This window comes from Silurus aristotelis (assembly GCF_946808225.1).
Source record: "Silurus aristotelis genome assembly, chromosome: 26".
Lineage (NCBI taxonomy): Eukaryota > Metazoa > Chordata > Actinopteri > Siluriformes > Siluridae > Silurus > Silurus aristotelis.
The window spans coordinates 15,005,586-15,028,849 of record NC_139599.1 but is presented as its reverse complement, the minus strand read 5'-3'; the positions used below and the strand labels follow the sequence as shown (position 1 = coordinate 15,028,849).

Genomic DNA, 23,264 nt, shown 5'->3' with positions numbered 1-23,264 from the left:
AGTATATCGGAATCTTGTCCACTCCAACTGCACCTGTTCTGAATACAATATTTATTTCATTTTAGATTGTGTACATACTTCATGTCTGTATATATGTTTGGACAGTCACTTTCATTTTTACCATCTAAATTGCACTACTTCTCATCCAAAGCCACTTTCTGTATTTAATGTATTATAGTTTTTAATTAAACTGTGTACACATTTCGTATCGGTGTATATGTTTGCACCTAACACAAGACAAATTCTTAGTACTGTAAACTGCTTTTTGCTGAACCCTTCGATGTACCTGGCAAAAAAAACTTTTTCTGATTCTGATATTTGCTGAGGGTCTGCGAAATCGTCTAAGGCGCCTCTTTGTACTGCATATACCACAAACGCAATTTTTGCACCTCTGGATTATCTTGGACCCTTGACCCTCTCTTATGCAGAGTTGTATTTATCAGATTCATACAACTGAGCAGCTATGGGGTTAAGGGCCTTTCTCAAGGGCCCAGGAGTGGCAGCTTAGTGTGGCCAGGATTTAAACTTTAAACCATCAGAAATAAAGTCAAATGTCTTACCCACTAAGTTAGCATCTCATACCTAATCACATAGCAAGCATCTTAAGTGAAGTGTAAGGGGGATATTTACATCTCAGCACGTATGTCCGGGTTTTGCCTTTTCAAAATAGATTTCTGATTGCTTGTTCATGGGAATAAACGGCACACTGAAGTGGTGTCGTTCTTGTACATAACGCATTATTTGTACCACACGCACACCTGCATGAACACATCTAGAGGCATTAATGAGAAAACAGCAAGAGAAGGAAAGCAAGCAGAGAACGATTATGTCATAAAACAAGAGACATCTTATTATGGGCATGAAAGCATTCAGAAAGTAAGTATAATAATAGTAAAAGTAGGTTTTTTGATTAGTTTTGGGCCATAAAATGCTGACAGGTTGATTATTTTACATGTACATGTAGCCTTGTACAGTAGTACAGTAGCGATCATGTAGAATTATACCAGGCTTTATGATTAATGAGCATATAGTCATGTGAAAAGGAAGCACAGCCCCTTTAAATTATATAGTGTCATATATCAGGACAGAATGAAAAAAATTATTACGTCGTGTCATTATTTATTTGTATTCACAAATTACTGCATTGGCTACGTAACTGGTTTAAACAGTTCCATACAAACAAATAATAACATGATAAGTAATGATTTTATTTATTACAACCCCATTACCAAAAAAGGACATGGTGTGAATGGATTCCATAAAGAAATTTCAATTCTGAATAATCTGAAGACAGAACAGTGCATTTTAAATGAGCTTTGGTCCAGAGATTACAGCGGAGTTTCTAGATCATGTTCACGCATGCCTTCTTCTTTGCATGTTAGAAATTTAACCTGCGATTGTGAAAGACATGGCAAACTGTGTTCCCATCACTGATTTTTGAAGATGTTAATATGCTTGTGCAGTCATTTCCATTACAGAATCATGACTGGTTTAAAATGCAGTGCTGCCTGAGGGCCTGAAGATCACAAGCATCCAATATGGATTTTCAGCCTTGTCCCTTGTGCACATCTCTCAAAATTCTGTGAAACTTTTGATGATATTATGCTCTGTAAATAATTAAATGTTCGACTGTTTTACAATTTGATTTCGAGAAAAAATATTCTGAAATTGTTGAACCATTTCTAAACAAAGTCCTTTTAATTTTGGTGAAGCTCTGCCAATCTTATCTTCTGAGAGACTCTGGTTTTTCTTCAACTGTTCAATTTCAATACCACTTTTCATTTTTTCCAGACTTTTATTGCCCCATCCCAACTCTTTTGAGACGTGTTGCAGCCGTCAAATTCGAAATGACTTCCTGAAAATGGTACATCTCCTCTGTTTAAATGTTCTAATGTGAATAAAAATATTGGCTTTATGAGATTTGCAAATTATTGCATTCTGGTTTTTTATTTCACACGGAGTACATTTTTTGTCTTTGGGGGTGGTGGGTTGTATTATAACTTAATATGTAAAACCGTAGAATTTAAATAGGTTGTACTTTGTTTTTCCACATGATTATTTGCTCATTAATAATGAAGCCTGGGATGAAACTAGTTGATCAAGCTGAATCACATACATTTGCAGCATTTGGCAAATTAAAGCAAAAATAATGTAAGTTATGTATTCGTTCTGTGAGGCCCGGTACCAATTGACCCACGGACCGGTGTCGGTCCGCGGCCCGGGGTTTTGTGACCACCGTACTAGAGAATCGACAGTACTAGAAAGTTTACATGTACATATAAAATAACCAACCTGTCAGCATTTTCTGGTTTTACATATCAGGATAGAATAAAAAAAAATCATATGGAACTGTACTTATTACAGATTGTAACGGCGCTGATATATTAAACCGTGTCACTATGCATTTCTATGCAACTGCTTTAACCCACATTTGCACTTCCCCCATTACAATCTAAAAGTAGCCGAGGCAAGAAGATTTATGGATTGGAGAAAAAATGGCTTTCATTTATTTCCTTATTTCATTGCTAATTTGAACTGTAATAAAACATTACAAACTCTATGCATTCAAGATCCCTTTTCACAAACAGTGTATTTTTCTGCCCCACTGAGTCTGGGAATCTGTCCAGCCGTGACCATGATTCACTCAATTGGCGGACCTTTCACTCATGACCAATGTTCTCTCTTCTTGCATTTAGCGAATCATTTGAGTTCAGTGGGTCTTGTTCAGGCTCATTGAACTCACAGCACTTAGCCAATACTAATAATTTTGTAATGTATTAAAAGACTGACAGGTTGTCATTTTCGCTTTATCTTGTCGTTTTTTCTCTTTTTCTTTTTCGTTTTCTATTACACTTAATGTTGCAGGACCTCCAAGAGACAAGCTACGGTGGCTGCCGTTATTTCTTACATTTTAGTCGCTATAATGCCCGCAGGCCACAGTGCAGTTTTCTATAATATGTGTGTATCCTGTGCCCTTACTGTTAAGGCGTCTCCTCAAGGTGTCTCTTAGTTTTCACTGGATCAGATACTTATTAGCATGTCTATTTATACCCTTCTGTAGGCGTTTGTGCTGAATTCTTGTTCAATATCCATGTATGTGCTTTCTGGATTTAAGTTCTAGCTTGTATTTTAGTTACACGCATACCTGTATTCCATCCATTGCTCCAGATTTTGACTATATGACAGCTGAATTTCTTTCGTTACTTCCTAATGATTTCCTCAAGATTTTTCTTGGGTGTTGAGTAAAACTGATTAAGGAAGTAAGACTGTTCTAAAGCTCTGTCACTGAGGACTCCTTCCCTAAATATGGAATAAATATCTCCCCACTTCCGTTATATAGAAATTAAAATGATTTACTCCATGTGCATTAATATACTGTAAACCGTTGCAGCAACATTTTCTGACCAATCAGAATCAAGAACTGAACACAAACTGAGGTACAAATTGATCTAATTTGTAGAAGTGTGTGGTTTTTTTCTATCCTGCTCAAACTGATCTCAAATGACTCGAGTGACTGAAGGGAAAAGGTCAACGATTCATGTCTCGTATCTTGTAAATTATGAAGAACAAGGGACTTTTCATTATAATGAGAAAGGTAAGTAAATACTTGCCGTCTTTAAACTCTCAGTCGATTTCCTTATCCAAATTTCATACCGGGAATAAAATCCTGCCCCTGAGCTATAATCGGATGCACGTCTCGGGACCTAACCGTAAACTATACAGTACTATATCTAGCTATATAAATCTATAGCTGGTTTGTACAGTGGCGTCTTACTTGTTTCTGCGTTCTTATGTTAACCTTGAAAATTTGAGGAAAAATAGAAATATCTGTAACAGAGACCTTTGGCTTGCTTGTATTTATTTTTCCTTCTTTGTGGGGATTTTCTTTAATAATGTATTTTTCGGACTATAAGCCGCTACTTTTTTCCCACGTGTTGAACCCCGCGGCTTAAACAACGAAGCGGCTCGTTTATGAATTTTTCCTGGGTTTTTCCCGGTTTCACAAACTTCAAGCCAAAAAACTGAGCAACATAATATTAGACCAATGAAATTTCCGAACGGAAATGAAAAAACGCACCTCACCTGTGTTCTGAGCTGCACGGCATCAGGAGAAAAAACTTACATTGGGTGATTTTTAAACGCACGACGATGCCAAAAGATAAACTCCCGAGAGAAATAGTTGTGAAAGGAAGGAGGAAGACAGTGAACAATGACTTTCTTGGTCGGCTACTGTTTAGATACAAGCCGTTGTAGCGCGTTGTAGCGAGTCTGGGTGAAGGGAGAGCTCGCTAACTCCAGTTGCAACAGAAATCATATAAGCACAGACAGGTTTCCAAAACTCGTGCTTTTTTATTTTTCTTGGCAACAGCGTTACGGGTTAGTCAAAGAAACTTAGAAATGAGCATCGGAAAATAATAAGAAGCATATTCCTCGGTCTTGCACACACGCAGTAATAGCGGAAAAATCCAGTGACATGCTATTCCCAAAATACCGCTATGTTCCTAAAGGAAGCGCAACATGTTTCACCCGTTACACCGTGTGTAACGTGTCTTTAGTTAAAGCCTGTGTAAAGTTCATTAGTGTAGACACGGCTTATTTATGTTAAAAATTTAAATATTTGTAAAATTCAGTGGGTGCGGCTTATATATGGGTGCGCTTTATAGTCCGGTACTTACGGTACTTATGTTGTCACAAAAATGTAAGATGTTTTGTGTAAAATGTAACACGTGTCTGGACTAACGATATTTTTCAGCTGTTCATTAACTGAAGCACATTGACATTTAATGGATCAACATTGGCTTTTCTTTCTGGAAAAAGAGCTCTGTGTGAGTTTACCCACGATTCTTTACACACTAAGCATCTGAAAGACAATCAAACGGAAATGCTATTACATTCTAATTTACTTGATCTATTTGTTTCCTTGCTGCTAATGATTTGTTGTTAAGACCATTAACAGCTTGGTTGTTGTTTTTTATACCATGAATACCATGATTGAATACTCAATTCTGATTGGATGGGAGGTGCGTGAATGAACTGCTAAATAAATCTACATGTATTTTCTGCCAGTTAAATCACTATTCTATAATAATGCATTGCCTGTAACAAGAATAAAATACAGTCACAGTCGAAGTCACGGATTTCTAATGACATTATTTCGCAAAATGGACGATTTCTGCATCTCATTTTATTATATGGTGAAGATAATGGCTGTGAGAAATAACCAGAGACTCAATGGTATTTTGAAAGACGCCCTTAACCAGAGTTACATTTATCCCATTTATTCAATTGAGAAGTATAAGTGCCTTGCTCAAGGGTCCAGAAGTGGCAACTTGAGATTTGACACATCTTATCCCCTAAGCTACTGCTTTCCGCAGGATGAATGTGACGAGAAAACAAAACATGGCCCAATGAATTAACACCGAAATCTTTATAATTAGTGGATGATTTATATGTAATTGACACATGCAAACACACACACACACACACACAAGCAATCCCTCTCCCCCTCTCTCTTGCTCAAAATGTATGTGGTAGAATTTTAGATCCCTTAGTTTAGATCACATTAGTTTTCACTTATGTGCCAATGTTTTATGTGCCCCTCTCATGGACTTTCTAGGACATGCTTTAATAATTCACGTATCCATTGCCAAGCCACCTCTGGCTCAGACAGTGACAAAGCTAATCCAAAAAATTACCCAGAACCTTGCTGAACCTTGTCAGGCTGACACTGGCACATCACTATTAAACCATGCTGCTTATTAGCTGCTAACATGTACCTAATGATGACATCCCAAATCCCAATCGGCCTGAGTTCTGAAAGCGTCCATTGCAAAGCAGAAAGTCATCAGCAGTGCTGTCAATAACACGGTATTTCCTCAAGGAATTCAGATGCCACCTCTTTATATCAGCCCATGATGACCTTCCAAATGAACTCGTATCAAAAAAGTATACTATCTGCTCTTCTGTACAATACTGTTTTTACTATTCTATACTATACTTTTCTAAGGTTCCCTGGTGGTCTAGTGGTTAGGATGCGGCGCTCTCACCACTGCGGCCCGGGTTCGATCCCCGGTCAGGGTACCTACCCCAGCCATTAGGGTTGCACAAGCCTTAGTGCTGGTCCCAAGCCCGGATAAATGGGGAGGGTTGCGTTAGGAAGGGCATCCAGCGTAAAAACATGTGCCAAATCAAACATGCAGATGGTCGGCTGTGGAAACCCCCAATGGAAGAAGCCGAAAGAAAGTTTTATACTATACTTTTCTACAGTATACTGATCAGGCAGAACTTTTTGGCTAATATTGTGTTTGTCCCTTTTTGCTGCCAAAATGGTCCATTAACAGCATCAACAGCATGAACTTCTTCAGCAGTTTGACTATTATATTAAATGATTATACTAATATATTATACTATTAGGTCTCCATTTATTTTAATGGAGACACAGCAGTAAACACACTTGCAAATATGTCCAGACTCTAAGTGGGCACAATTATATAACAAAAGTAGCAGTGTGTGTGTGTGTGTGTGTGTGTGTGTGTGTGTGTGTGTGTGTGTGTGTGTGTGTGTGTGTGTGTGTGTGTGTGAAACGAGAGAGCCCTCAGAGGAAGCTAAATGCATAAAAATCCCAGAGATAGTTATATATAGATCACATGCTAAATTGGATTAAATGTAGTCGCAGTGATAAATGAAGTCATTTAAAGCTTGACTTTTAATGATGATGGCTCCTGATTAGTCCTGAATGTTCAATTGTAAATGTTTCCTCCTGTGTGTGTGTGTGTGTGTGTGTGTGTGTGTGTGTGTGTGTGTGTGTGTGTGTGTGTGTGTGTGTGTGTTTGTGTGTGTGTGTGTGTGTGTGTTGACTATGAAGGATTTCATTTCAATACAGTATAAGACATTTGAAATCTTCCACTTGTCTATTAGATTTCTGCCAGGTTTGTCATTATCCTCTTTTTTGTTTCCTCCTGGGGGGGTTGCAATGCCCCAGTGAGCTAAAATGCTTGTATTTTTCATTCCACTCATTCAATCTCAGTAAGTGGCAAAAAAAATGATATGTACTGCATTATTTGACTTTTACAATGGCAGCGTTTCAATGAGAACGTCAACAAGATAATGGTGCCGTACGCCTTATTGCGCCCACGCCGCATCATCATCATTATAATGCTAAAAATAATGATTAGAGCAAATATATAATGATGACAGTTTCAAATGCTGGGGAAACTCGTAGAACTTGCTGCATAGTAGCGTTTTTTAATATGGTCTGTTTACATTTCATTCTATTTTTTACTGTACATTCAGTAAATTCATCTACTTTGTAAATGCCTCGTAACCTTACATCAAATCCAAAGTCATTTTTACAGGTTTTTAATGGCATACTGATGTATGCTTTTGAAGGTATTCCAAAGGTCCTATAGAATACAGTATAGCCATGCAAAAATAACCGAACACACACTGAAGTTGTTGCAGCGAATGTGCGTTTTCCTGGAGAATACTCTATCATTGCTAATGACTGTATCACTTATTCAAGGGCTTTCAGCAAAAGCTGAGGACGTATAAAGGAAATGGTGCTTGTAGCACACTGGGTAATGCATCGTGTTCAACTGAACTCATAAAATCCTTTTTTTCCGTCCACAGAGAGACTTTCGGGGAACCATGTACTAAAAAACATTTGTCAAATTTTGGCCTAATTGCAAAACCTGAACATTTAAAAGGTCATTTGATAAAGGAGGTGAAAAAAAAAAGCATTAATTTATTCGGTTATTACTTCATAATCACTTGATACTGATCAGGATTGTGTTGAAATTGAGACATATTGAACATTGAGAGATACAGCCTTGATGGGGTACCAGTCCAATGTAAAGCACCATACATAGATGTATTCACACATTTAAAACTTTCTTTCAGCTTCTCCCATGAGGGGGTCGCCATAGCGGACTGTCCGCATGTTTGATTTGGCACATGTTTTTACGCTGGATGCCCTTCCTAACGCAACCCTTCCCATTTATCCGGGCTTGGGACCGGCACTAAGGCTTGTGCAACCCTAATGGCTGGGGTTGGTTCCCTGACCGGGGATTGAACCCGGGCCCCTGGGGCGAGAGCGCCGCATCCTAAACACTAGACCACCAGGGAAACCGATGTATTCACACATTTAATCAAGGGAAAGTCAATCTGCTTGATGTCTTATGCACATCTGCATGCGTTTGTCAGGTTCCATTGACACCACTTTTTGACACACTGGGTTCCCACAGACTTTGACCCCTTTCGCATCATTTTTTAACGTGCAGGTGTTCCCAAAGACTTCTATAAAACTGTGAACCTTAGCCTGCAGGGTTGAAATTTAGCAGACTGCAGACTGCCCCGGGGTCATATTTATCTACCTCTCCAACTGATTTTTTATTTTTAAATTCACTCGCTGTCTGATATTTAAGTGCCTTCTGTGAACCAACGTTCAGCACCGTGTTCTCACTCCCAACTAACACCAACCCTCTTCTTACTAACCCTAACCCTGACCCTGCATACTGAAATGATGCCAAAGGGGTACCCAGGGGACGCAAAGGGATCCTGACGAGCGCGTCCATAGGTGACGAGTTGGAAGTGAGAATGTGTAGATGAAACCCATTCAAACACATACAGTAGCGCTGTAAAGCTTGAAGAAAGCAATGCAATAATACCAATTTTCCTGTCCTGTACATAAAAATTACCAATGGTGGAAATTAAAGTACAATTTCAGGGATTTTCCACCTTCTTGTGTGTACTGCACATTAGTACCTCTAGACATACTGAGACTGCTTGTTTTGGTTTTGGACTTTTTGCAACCCAAATGAAGATTTGGGATTAAACATCTTCGCTTGTTGAAAACGACTTACCTCAAGAGTAAAGCCATTTCACTGTTAGGGAAAGCACACTCAAGCTGAGAGATGACTATTTGCTTGAGGTAATGGCTGGCTTTCGCATTATTTCAGCTTCTTCTGGGTGTTTTTTCTTTTAATGCGAATTCACACATATTGTGTCTGGTGAGTGAATAGAAAACCTTTGACTTTGGTCACATTGGGCTGTAAAAAATTGGAGATTATTATTATTATTAAATAGCAGTTACTTTGCTATTATTTTTATTGTTTTATCTGGGGAAACTCTTCATGCTCCGAAAACCTCGCTGCAGTAAAACATCAGTTGCTTCACATGTTATGTGGATTTGGCAGTGTGAAGACTAAAGCAGTCATATTCTGTCCTATTTTCAACAAACAAATAAGAGTTGCCAAAACTCTCCATCTAGAAGACAAAGAAACATAATAAATCCCTGCAAGACTGAAATAACAGTCATTTGGACACCTGAGGGAAAGCAAATGAACTTCATCTGCATGGACCCCAGCACTCGGTCCTCAGCCAAGGCTTTTGGATCGATGCAGGTAGTGTGTAGTGGATTAACCACAAAGGCAATAGAGTATGTCAAGAAAGTGTAGCCGGATTCCTTCATGGTCGCCGTAATGATTTTACAGACCTTCTCCTAACCTCCTCCTCCTCCTTGTCCTCTTCCTCCTCCTCCTCTAGCGATTATACCTTCGAATTTTTACTAAATGTTTGTCTTTGCTTTTACTCACTTGGATTCCCCATAATTTGCTCTCCATTCCATATGCACGCCTCCTGAAGTGTGATGGGGCTCATTAAACTGTGATCACGCATGTCTTAATACCACAAGGTGAAAAAATCCATGGTTGATAAATTCTATTAGTAATTGGGAGTAAAACATTACTTTAATTATGGCTGCCGGTGACCACAAACGCCAAGTCATGCTGGATGTCGACCAGCGGTTGGAAAATCTGCTTCCAATGGCAAGAGCATTGGGACTTCATGCTGATTTGTTGAGGCTAATGAAATGTTTGTGTGTGTGTGTGTGTGTGTGTGTGTGTGTGTGTGTGTGTGTGTGTGTGTGTGTGTGTGTGTGTGTGTGTGTGTGTGTGTATTGTACATACACATCACAAAGCAGAAGGCCTGGGCATGAGCTAGACTGAGAAATTGCATAAAATTAGATTAGTCACATTATATGCTTGCCAAGGAAGCCATGTGTATTCACAAATGAATGACAGTTCAGAGATGCGACATGCATTGGGTGATATACACTATATTTTCAAAAGTATTGGGTCACCACATAAGTACGGTATGTGATTTTTAAACATCGCATTCGACATTTAGTCCCAATTCACTACTATAATTCCCTCCATAAGTGCCTCCAGCTTTGTGGTTACAGTTTGGGAAAAAATACATATAGCAGGAAAGGTCAGGTGACCCAATACTTTTGGAAATATAGTCTATATACCATTATGAGTGCTTATTAAATGTTTTTTGTGTCTCACTTTTCTCTCACTTTTTTCTTTTGCTCAGTTATTAATTGCCCAATTTGGAAATGCAGCATTGGGTGTCATATGGATGAACCCAGCATGGCTTAGTTTATGATATTGAACTGCTGCATTGATTTGTTTTTAAACCCATATTTTAAGGGTATTATCTTTTGGTTGTGTTTCTCTTATTCTAATTTCCTTCTTAATTTTTGTGTCACGGGACACTCGTCCAAAAAAAAAAACGATTGACTGCATGTGATTATGTATGTGACAAAAAAAAAAAAATTTCTTTAAAATAATCTTTAAAAAAAAAATGAAAAATTGACTCTAATTCAGACATATTTCTTTCCTGGAATCACGTATTCAGTGTTGTAGTCGTGTAATGTAAATTATGCGCCATTTCACCAGCTAAGAAAAGAGATATTTATCACAAAAACATTAAATATTTTAAGATAAAAATCCCAAATTTTGGAAAAAAACTTTTCACCGTTCCTATAAACCCAATTTGTTATGGTTATGTTGATCAGCTATAAGGATGTCCTCCGTGAGCAGCAGAATCAACTTCGAGAATCTCTTTGTATATGTAAAAGGTTATTTTTGACCAAAAAAGTATAAGCTAATATCTTATCAGGTACATAAAAAAAAAAAACAGCAATAAATATCATATGTACAGTATCAGGTAATGCAGTGTTATCATATTACATTATAGTAAAAATCAAAACAGTGTGGATTTTTGTCCTTTTTTTTAAATTCATCTGTTTGTTTGTTAATTTGCATATCTATTTATTATCTTTTTATTTGATGTATTTATTGATTGTTCAAATTTTAATTTTGAGAATTAAATTGTCTGTTTGTTGGCTTGTTATTTGGTTTGTTTATTTGTGTTCCTAAGAACTATTTATTTATATATTTAAAAAATTATATATATATTCATTCATTCATTCATTCATTTTCTCCCGCTTATCCGTAATTCGGGTCGCGGGGGCAGCAGTCTAAGCAGGCCCCCGCCTTCGACTGCTGCCCAATCCTCACAGCACCGTCCCTTACAGTCCCTCCTGCAGGTGGTGAGCCCACGGGAAGGTGGCCCCACGTCACGGACCTTGATATTTCCCTCGTAAGGGACCCCCGGAGCATAGAGGGTTAAGGGCCTTGCTCAAGGGCCCAAGAGTGGCAGCTTGGCGATACCGGGGCTTGAGTATATATATATATATATATATGTATACACTTTTTTTTTTTTTTTTTTTTAAAGGTGTAACAATACGAGCTATTCCATTTCACCAAAATCCACATGTTCTGACAAACTGAACACAGAACCCTTTCCATTTTTATTTGTTAGGGGGTTTTTGGTCTCCTCAATTAGTTGAGGAACAAGGCATGATGACTGAAAAAAGGCATGTAATCCCACAGTGTAATCCCTCAACCCCCACAGAAAAGCAGTCACTGGGAATTAGCCATACGTGCTCTTTCTCTATTCATCAACCGAGACACAAAAGGCGACGTTGTTTTTTCCATTATGGCTTCGAGGCACGTTCACGGTCAATTTCAGCCCACCTCCAAGGTGCTCCAATGTCATCTCTTTGTCAAATCCAAGTGTGCGTTTTGCCCTCTTCGCTAACAAGTTTTTATTGGCTTTGACGTTACCTGACTGTATTGAATTCACTTTGTCGTTTTACCGAACGGTCCGGAGGTCATCACAAATCGCTCAAAGGAACAGTTCTGCCGTTTGGGCCAACCCACCCTTCCTGCCATAAAAGGTTGTTGTGCTTGGATGGATGAATGTTGCAGGCATGTGTGGGTGTGTTTCAGTGAAGCGTGACATGGCAAGACTCCATTTCACAGGGACAAAGTCAACCCAGAGGCCAGATGGCCGGCATCCTGTTACTGGCAGCCTGGTGGCGTAATTAATGATGGACAAGTGACCCGGACACGAGGAAATAAATAAGCGTTTCACACTTCGGAACCTTTTCACACTCGGCTAATGCACATGGCCAATTCAGTGTAAACCAGGTATTTTATGAAAACCTTCCAGTTCTCTATAGGAGGTTTCATAGCACACAGTTTACAGTGTAAAATCCTGTGTATTCTTTTTCTGCCTTATTGCAGCTGTTTAATGCAGAAAGGATGTATATATATTTTAGCAGGAAAGCAGATTAAGGCCTTTGTTTTTTTATTTTCTGTCACCCGTTAATCTTGTATTTAGAACAGCAGGCATCGTTTTATCTCTTTTCTGCCTGAACACATGTGGAAATGCGCTAGAGGCAAAAACTATTGTTCTAGTCACATCATCTCCATGGTTCCTCCTGAGAAGGGGGTCCTCCTTATAACCCGAAGGAACATCCTACCTCTCTTTCACAGCAGGAGAGGGAATGAGAGATCATGCAAAAATGTATACCGCCAGGAGAATCAGACGGAGCTACGTTTCAGAACGAGTCGAGTTTCTATTTCCTTTAAGTCATGTGAAATATTCATGCATGCATATGGATTGTTTGATGGACAAACTGCTAATGTGCAGTAACAGCTGATATTAAATTCTATTAGATATTTGCTCTAATGATAGATATTAGATTTGGGTCTACAGCATACTGTAGATCTACTATAAATATTAAATCCATGTATAACTCTTAGATCTCGATCGACTGTATAGACCAAGCGTCCCCCGAGTAGTAAAAGAGACCTAACCTTTCGTTTTTGAGACGATCAATTCATCATCGGGGCATTTGCTAGTCAATGATGTGCTGTCAGGTCGTGTTATGAGAGTAAAAGGTCAGTGGTCATGGCATGTTGGAATTTTAACCGCGGATCATAAAAAATAAGCAAGAAAAGCATTCGTTTTCTCGACCTAATGCATTCCCTGAAATTAATTCTGATTTGGACCAAATAGCTAGGAGTTCGAGAGTGATAGAACAACCTGGTATGAAACTAGCATTTATTGCATATGGAGACATACTGTATATCTACCAGAATCTGTAACGACACCAGCGAGAATTCAATCACAACCAGCGACAAGGTGCCAACTGGCAAGAAAATTAGCCGGCAGCTAAAATTGGCTAGTTCTCCAGCGCGATGATTATCACGCTGGCATGCTTTCAAATCTAACTTTCCTGAAAGCTGAGAAGCTCCAAATTACAGCCTCCACTCGTGTCAATCAATTTGTCATGTGTTATTAAGGTGGAAATGGCTTTTTTTTCCCCGCCTGTTGAAGATTCGCAGTCCTCCATTAACCATTTCTTAAAGTAAGGTCAGTTTTCAACCTCATTCATTTCTATGAAATTGGGACAGTTGGCATCGAGCAAATGGTAAGTAGTGAACACGACACATAGTGAGGTTAAATGTGCAACTCATTATTTTTAGATTGAATACCAAACGCTTTCTGAACAGTATGACCTTCTTCACGCCGATCTGTACGGCATGGGAAAAAAACCTTCCCATAATTAGAGTGGTTGCACCATAGCCTTGATCCATAGGAGTTATTTTGACAGAATATTGACAGCTGAACTGGTTTATGTCGAACAAAATGGACATAACTCATTTGAAGTCGAACAAACGTTTTAACGTAGTCTGAGAGCGACATAGTGTTTCGCAGTACGAGCCAAACGCTTAAGTAAATGAAAAACAATGCAGGCTGTGATCGCGGTTGTGGTTTTGGGAATGGTATGAAAATGCATCATTTGTAAGAGTCTATAATGGTAAATTAATTGGTGTTCGGCCCAATTCTGTTTACGCTGTACTTTTTTACTGGAAATCAAAGTACTCCTGTGAAACAAATATTCATAGACTAGTAATTAGGAGTAGTAATTATGCTTAGTCACATTTCCATTATACTTGGATCCTGGGATTCCATTAGCCATCCATTAGAACTGTATTGCCAGACGGTTGCTTGGTAGCGTAGCAACTACAGCGATCAGGCAAGACATTATGAAATTATAACATTATGAGCGGTGAAGTGAATAACACTGATTATCTCTGCATCGTGGCACCTGTTAGTGGATTTATAAGGCAGCAAGCAAACATTTTGTTTTCAAAGTTGACGTGTTTGAAGCAGGAAAAATGGGCGAGCGTATGGATTTAAGTTAAACGAGGGCCAAATTGTGACTGGACGACTGGGACAGAGCATTTCCAAAATGGGAATGTGTGAGTGGGGGTGTTTCTGGTCTGCAGTGGTCAGCATCTTTTAAAAGTGCTCCAAAAGGCTGGTCCAACAGAAGAGCTTCTGTAGCTCAAATTGCTGTTCATGTTAGATAAGACAGGACTGTTTTGGTAGCAAAAGGGAAACCAACACAACTTTAGGCAGTTGGTCATAATGTTTTGCCTGATTGGTGTATCATTGATAAACAACATCACAGGTTTTGGGGTCCAGTGACAGGTTTAGATGTCAAAATAGCTATTTAGCAGACGCCCTTATCCAGAGCAACTAACTATTACGTCATTCATACAACTTAGCAGCTATGGGGTTAAGAGCCTTGTTTAGGGGCACAGTAGTGGCAGCTTGGCGTGTCTGGGATTTAAAATCACTAACCTACCACCTTCCCACATAGCAAAGACTGAGATCCTGAGAAATCCTGTTTGGGTCTGTGACAAACGTAAACCAACATTTAATTGTAGATTAAATTATTTGAGAAAAAGTCTAGTTTCTTAAAAAAAAAAAGCACAGTAGGCAATTTATTATTACGCTCGTGAGATCCTCAAGAGTCGTTTAAGCCCTTTGTATGATGTTAAACTCATTGGTTAAGATGATATGATAAGATGGTTCAGATCCTTGAACCTTGAAATTTGAATTTCTCATTTGTATAAATGAACTCATTGTAAAAGGTTCTGGATAAAGGCGTCTGGCAAATGGCATAAATATTAAGGAAGATATTTTGAATAAATGAACAAAAAATTGCGCCCAAGCAGCTTGAAGGAATTCTGCTTCTGTGGTTTGTGCCATTGTGCCACTTACTAGTGGCTCTGTAGCATAATGACCAATGAACAAGCCAGGAACCATAGTTCCCGTACTGTACTGTACTGTTCATTTCTCAAGTTCCCCTATACTCTACGTTCCCATTGTTTCCCTGTACCTTACCATAGTTCCCATTACTGTAGGCTCCAATAGTTCCCTATTCTGTACATTCCCATAGTTTTTCTTCTTCTTTCGGCCATTAGGGGTCGCCACAGCAGATCATCCGTCTCCATACTACTCTGTCATCTACATCTACCTGCATGTCTTCCTTCACCACATCCATGAACCTCTTTTCTTCCTTTCTGGTGGTTCCATCCTCAGCATTCTCCCACTGATATACCCCATGTCCCTCCTCTGCACATGTCCAAACCATCTCAATCTCACCTCCCTCACCTTGTCACCAAAACGTCCTACACGCGCTGTCCCTCTAATAAACTTGTTTCTTGTTTCCATCCTCATCACTCCCAATGAAAATATTACCCCAGTACATTCCCATAGTTCGCTTGTTCATTCCCATAGTTCCCCTATACTGTACATACCCATAGTTCTCCTTTACTGTTTATTCCCATAGTTCCCCTGTACGTTCCCATAGTTTCCCTATACTGTACATTCCCATAGTTCCCCTGTCCTCTACATTCCTGTAGTTCCCATTTACTCTACGTTCCAATAGTCAAATGTCAAATGCTTCATGTTTTGTTCTTTCGAGCGTAACAGTGCTCCTGTTGTGAGGCATTGTTGGCCTCAGAACCCATTAAAACTCTCCATTAACAGCACTGGTGGGTTTCCTGTGCTTTGTAGAAGACGTTTAAAGGTTCTCCTTCGCATCAATAAATACACTAGAATAAAGAATAGTAACTGAATTACACTACTTGAGGTTAATTGAAAGAAAAGTGTACATGAAAATGAATGGCTTTCTACCAGTACTAGAAGACCAACATGCAGCTATAAAAGTTCTCTGAGATGTGAGAATCTGACAATACTTCAGGAAGAGTATCATCATGGGTGGGAAGTATTTATGGTGCATGTATTTCAAATATGCATTTCAAAACATACAATTGGATTTTGTCATTTGTATTTGAGAGGGTCGATGAAAATGGCTTCATATTGTGTATCAATATACTTTATTGTTTGGTATTTTGAAAAATACTTTGTAGACGTCTACATGATGACATCATAAAAATGTTTCCTCTGATTGGTCCTTAGTCAGACTTGTTGAGATCAGAACAGAAAATTGATTCATATGGAAGAAGATGGTGAAGGTAAGAAACGTGCAGGCTGACAGCTTTCTAATAGGCGTCTGAATATTATACCCTAATTAAAGAATGAATGAGTAAAGTAGCCCTTTATTTCCAAACACCAAGTAACTACATAAGGATACAATTATGATTCATTCACACTTTAAAACGAATCTTTATCTGGGAGATCACAGGGTTTATTAATGTGGATATTTGATCTGTTAACTGGTTGCATGTGTCAGATTTATTGCGTGATTTTGCCAGAGAAAAGCTGTTGCTATCAAACGTTGTTTACTTAATTTACTGAGTCGGTGTAAGAGGGAAGATGATCAAATAGACCAATCAGTGGACATTTTGTGAAGACATTTTATTCTCCCTTGTAAAAGTATTTTTTTGTATTTTTAAAATACAAAAATATAGTAGTTTATTTATTTTAAAATACATTTTAATGTATTTTTGCCATGATGATGATGATGATGATGATAATACTACTACTACTACTACTACTACTACTACTAATAATAATAATAATAATAATAATAATAATAATAATAATAATAATAATATTAACTTTTCCATTCATTATCGCCATATGAAAACCAGAAAATGGGGAAATACTGCCCTCCAGTGGGGAAGTGGATGTACAGCTAGCGGCCTGTATGCATTCCTTCTATTATGGAGCTAAAATGTGGTGTTTTGCTTGACGTTAATGAAGATGAAGCTGTTTAACGTGACAGTAAAAGTTAGAAAAGAAGATAGCTGTCCATAGCCGTTCTGAGCTATTTGTCTAGTTTTTCCATCATCCTCACGACTAATGATGTTCTGACGATAAGGACTCAGTAAATGAACTACAGTCCAGCTACAGCATCGAGACACAAAGACGGATCACGCAAAGCATAACCATGTCTTTTTCTCTACTGCTAATAAGTCGATCTGCTCTCAGAAGAACTCTAAGGCTCCAAGATTCAAGTGTCTGTCAAATCCAATGAACCTCAACGCGTATTGTCCCGGCGTCTGCTGGTTATTGACTTAACTCGAAAGATAGCGCTGTTCTTTAATGAATTTGACAGCTTTAATTTCAGCCCCTGTGCTTCTCCGAGATGAATGCAGTCTATAATGACGTTATCTAGTCAAAGCTGCCGGCTCTGGAAGTGAATCCGGGCTCATGAGATACCTCATTTGGGAATATTACACATGCTAGCTTGAATGCTAGTATGCTCTGGATACTAGCTGAATGCAGGGTTGTTGTTTTTTTTGTGCAGTGAATTGTCAATTTAGGTTGAAAATGAGGTTTGGTGAGGAATAAATAATGGCAAGTGTAAAAATCCCAATCTGGTCGATAAGATGACTGGATAAAACACCAGGGGATTTAGGTAGCAATATTGGATATATTCATCAATAAGAAGCTCAGTGTGTTACCATCCAGAAGTTGATTATTATTCAATAACAGAACAGTAGGGCTTTGGTTTTTATCCATTTGTAGTTACTGGTCTTCCCTCACCAGTCTCTGCCTCCCTAAGAAAAAGCAGAGGTGGGAAGTTATGAAGTACACATACTTTATTACTGTACTTCAGTAGATGTTTCAGCTATCAGTACTTCACTCCACTATTTATTTATTTTTCAGTTTTACTTTAATTCAATCAGTGTTTTAAACAAATATCTGTTTTCAGCCCATCAACCTTTTCCTTTCAATGCGCGTTTTTATTTTTCAATCTACCACAACAACCAAGGCAGAAGGCAACAAGAAGTCTGGGGTTAACGTGGATGAGACAGAAGGAGTGTGCGATGTAAACATGACTAAGAACAGAGACATTCCTGATCACCTGATCATCATCATCTTCTCTGCTTGTGTTCTATATGGTGGATGTTCAGCTTGGATACATTCATTAGAGAACAACATTTGAGATTCTTTTATATTAATGAAAGAACACTTCTGTGTAGTCAGTACTTCAACTTTTACCAGAGTATTTTAAATCATGGGTATCTGTACTTTTACTTGAGTGAATTGCCACCCCATCTGCCACCCCATCTGCCACCCCAGCACTGGTATCCCAATGTATACAATTAAAATGTAATCAGTTTCCTTGACCAATTTACAGTGAAGGTGGAAGTGGGCATTATTTTCATGTAATATTTACTGTGTGTGTGTGTGTGTGTGTGTGTGTGTGTGTGTGTGTGTGTGTGTGTGTGTGTGTGTGTGTGTGTGTGTGTGTGTGTGTTCTGTGACTCCTTTGCCATTTCACTTTCTACAAAATGAAAGTGAGACAGCAATTTATACTGTTATACTGTTTATAACCTGAAGTGAACCCTCAGTGCGTCAGCAGGTTCTTTCCAGACAAAAGAGAAAGTGAGAGAAAAGGTAAAAAGGGAGTAAGAGAGAGGGAGAGAAATAATGACTGTGAACATTTTTAATTTGGGTGTAAGGACATAAATCGGTTAAATCCCTTATTAAATCCCTTATTCCTTATTAGAACTGTTCAGACTATGACAGCTCTGATACCCAGGGAAAATTCCTATATGCTTAATGAATTGATGAGTGGTATATTTAGCAAACCCATCATGGAGCCAAACAATAGTGCCAGATCATATGATGATGCACATCTTTTCCTGTCGGGGCTGGATTCAGAAACCAAAACTAACTCCTGGATTTGATCTGGACCAGGCTTCTGTGTGTGATGGTTTTATAAAAAGGTCATTAGCACTGAGGGAATATACAATAATATGGACATGGCGGACTTGATGATCAGAATGATAATGCTTACTATTGTGTTCAGAGGTAAGTCCTTATAGCTTATATATTACAGAGCATACTAATGTTTAAATTAGCTTGTTAATAATAATAATCATAATCATAATCATAATAATAATGATAATAATGATGATAATAATGATAATAATTATGATGATAATAATAATAATAATAATTATGATAATAATAATGATAATAATTATAATAATAATAATGATAATGATAATAATTATGATGATAATAATAATAATAATTATTATTATTATTATTATTATTATTATTATTATGATAATTAATAATATTAATTATCATAATAATAATAATAATAATTATTATTATTATTATTATTATTATTATTATGATAATAATTATGATGATAATAATGATAATAATTATAATAATAATAATAATAATAATAATAATAATGATAATAATTATGATAATAATAATCATAATTATGATAATAATAATAATAATAATGATAATAATTATGATAATAATAATAATAATAATAATTCTGATGATAATAATAAAAACAATAATGATAATGATGATGATGATAATAATAATAATAATAATTATAATAATAATAATGATAACGATAATAATTATGATGATAATAATAATAATAATAATAATTATTATTATTATTATTATTATTATTATTATTATTATTATTATGATAATTAATAATATTAACTATGATAATAATAATAATAATAATAATAATAATTATTATTATTATTATTATTATTATTATGATAATAATTATGATAATAATGATAATAATTATAATAATAATAATAATAATAATAATAATAATAATAATAATAATGATAATAATTATGATAATAATAATCATAATTATGATAATAATAATAATAATAATGATAATAATTATGATAATAATAATAATAATAATAATTCTGATGATAATAATAAAAACAATAATGATAATGATGATGATGATAATAATAATAATAATAACAATAATAATAATGATACTGATAATAATAATTAGCATATTTATCTTGTTTTTTGTCCCTAGATCAGGTCAATAATAACAGTAATTGTTGTAGATGATGTTCAGGTTTGCTGTTGCTATGGATATTATAGCTGTCGATATGTTAGTTGTTGATATCGATGTTGTTTTATTGTATTGCTGTTGCTGCTGCTGATTTTGTTGTCACTGATGTCAATGTTTGCTGTTGTTGATGCTCTATTGTTCAACCATTCAACTTCCTTTATGCTCATTTCTACCTGGCCCAGTGACAGCCCTGCAGCTTGGATCTCTACCTGCGAGGAAGATCAGTATGCCCTGCGAGTATGAGTACGAGGCACAAGGAGCCATCAGGCAGCTCTCTCTGCAGTGGAAAAGTCCCAAGAGCCAGTTGCTCTGCCATTTCATCAAGCACAAGGACTACAGGAACTGCACACAGGGCTACTCAACGCTTTACACCCCAGGGAACATCACTCTCATCATCGATACGGTGAAGGAGGATGACTTTGGGAAGCATGTGTGCTCTGTGAGCAAGCGTCACTCTTTCTCGGATTTTATCATCGAGCTCGTCAAGGTGACAGGTACGTAACCTGGACGTTCATGCATTAATACAGTGAAAACGTTTGTGTCCCGAGTGATGTCACAGTAAAGAAGTTTGTCTGAAGATCAAATCATGACAATGCTACAGCCATCCTGCTGGGAGTCCCCATAAACTTGATAATTTTGAGAAAGCCAATTACAGCAACACTAGTGGTGGCTTGGTGGTTAAAGCTCTGGGTTATCAGTTTGAAAGGTTGAAAGTTCAAGCCCCAGTATCACCAAGTTTCCAAAGCACAAAGGTCGTTGAGCAAAGCACTTGTCCTCTAGGGGTGCTGTATCTGACCCTGTTCTCTGACCCCTGCTTCCTGAGATATGTGACAAAAGAATTGCTGTAAAGTAAATGGACCCATTTCTTTTTATTCTACTTGCCTCTTATAGGCATCTGTGAGCTCATGTATGTAGAAGAGGGTAGATAACACTTTTCTTTAGAGTTTATTATACTGCACTATATCGCTGCTTCACCAAACAGTTTCTGGATCATACTAATATGTTCAAATAATATCAGCAGAAATCCAAATATCAGCTTTAATAAAGACCTCTAACATTTATCATGAGTTCTGAACAATCTTTGGATCCTTCCTGTGAAATATTCACTTCGGTTGTTTACACAGTTTCTGATTGAATGTGCATTAGTTTTGAACGCGCATTAGTGTTAGGGAACTTGTTTCGGAAAAGGTCGACAGTCCGTACTGACCATTGGTGAAGTCTTTTTGTTTACTTTCTTTTTGTAGATAAACCAAATGTAAAAAACGGAATAAAAATGTAAGAAATAAATCGAATGGGTTAATATTTTCCCGTTATAAGAACAGGTAACTTCTGCACAGTAAACCGAATTAACTTCCAGAAAACACATTTTATTTAGTATAAAAAGTCGAAATATTTCGATGTTTTGATATTAAGTAAGCAATAAACGCATGATGTGTGCTGCTGATATATATAACAGTAAATATTCGGATAAATAAATGCTACAAATAGTCTTTTCTCGCATTGTAAATAGAATAGAGAAACAAATGACAGTAAACACTGTTTCAGCTGGAATTAAAGCTATTGTGTCATTATATTAACATCATTAGGTAGATGTTCCTCATACATACAGGGATTTTATACCTGATTTAAAATGTTTGAATAAAACCAGTATCTTGTAGTATAATTCGACATCCCATTTAACATTTTTTCCAGAGGTTTCAAGCAGGAAAATTGCATATTTTTGCAATTAGAAATCCTACTATGATACTACTATAATGACTACTATGAACTCTAATGTCTGAACTATAATTAATTAATCAGATTTATTTTCTGTTTAGATATTTCCGCACCTCCAACGGACAATGAAGAACACTCGGGTATGTCTAAATGTTGACAGACTCTCCATTTTTTTTCTCTCATATAGTGTTTAGTCAGAGATTATGGATATGAAGAAAAGCTGTTTTGATCGATCCTAAGATCAAAATCATCTTGTAATGTGTATGTGCTTTTAAAAATTGAGACTTTAATGAGAAATTCCCCCAGAATGCCAGTAAGGACCGGGAAAGCATTCAGCTTAGGGTTTAAAACGAGTCATGCAGTACAGCGAGATAGAACAATCAATATGGAACGGTGCATCAGCAGATAGTCATGAAGGAACGATTTATCTATGTAGTGAACCAGTCCACCCAGGAGGATAACAGTGAGCATGGTGTAAACTTTAAACTTTGGAACTGGTGTCAACGTAATGATCTTAAGTTGAGCTTATGCTTCAGTCCTGATTTTATTCCTACAGCAAAAAACTTTTTCATGCTGTCATTCTGTGTTGGTACAGTAGAACAGTTTCATTTATAACACTATATACAGTATGAGTGATTTCTCTACCATGTGCAAATCAAACCATGAGATCATTTGGAAATCAATTTTGATTTTGCTTTTTTTCTCTCTCTCTGAGGCTATGCTCAAGACCATCTTCTTCTTCTCCTTGGATGCATTCTGTTTGTGTCTCTCTTTGGCTGCTGAGACGACAAAAGTGCTTGAACGTCGTAAAACTAACGCTGAATGAAACTGGTGATATCGTTTGACCCTTGTGCAATATTTCTCATAGACGTTTTAAAAAAATCATAGCATTTCTCTAACATTACTTTATGACCTAAAGTAAAGAATTTCTATCTTACACTACTGATGAACACAGAACACTAGATGGTAGCAAATCCTTTCATGTGTGTGTGTGTGTGTGTGTGTGTGTGTGTGTGTGTGTGTGTGTGTGTGTGTGTGTGTGTGTGTGTGTGTGTGTGTGTGTGTGTGTGTGTGATAATCGTACGACAATTATCATGGCTTCAACATGTGATAAAAATTTATTCTGATGTGTAATTGTGTATTTATACATGTTTTAATAAAACTTCTGTGTGTAGGCATATTTTACAGATAATTTGTGAGTTTCGAC

The 23,264-nt window shown here is 37.2% G+C and overlaps 1 protein-coding gene across 5 annotated transcripts in view; it reads left to right on the top strand.

The window, feature by feature from the left end:
• The window catches only part of LOC310720274 (uncharacterized protein), a 36,698-nt gene extending 13,434 nt beyond the window's left edge, over window positions 1-23,264 (top strand). For 2 of the 5 annotated variants that reach the window (XM_083530731.1, XM_083530728.1), the window contains 3 exons: window positions 20,524-20,835; window positions 22,159-22,197; window positions 22,773-23,264. In XM_083530731.1, the coding sequence (XP_083386857.1) occupies window positions 20,568-20,835; window positions 22,159-22,197; window positions 22,773-22,840 (375 nt within the window). In that variant the 5' untranslated portion in view covers window positions 20,524-20,567 and the 3' untranslated portion in view covers window positions 22,841-23,264. Of the gene's footprint in view, window positions 1-12,116; window positions 12,339-19,000; window positions 19,282-20,523; window positions 20,836-22,158; window positions 22,198-22,772 lie in introns of those variants that run through there. The other 3 variants (XM_083530730.1, XM_083530729.1, XM_083530727.1) reach the window with 3 other exon arrangements.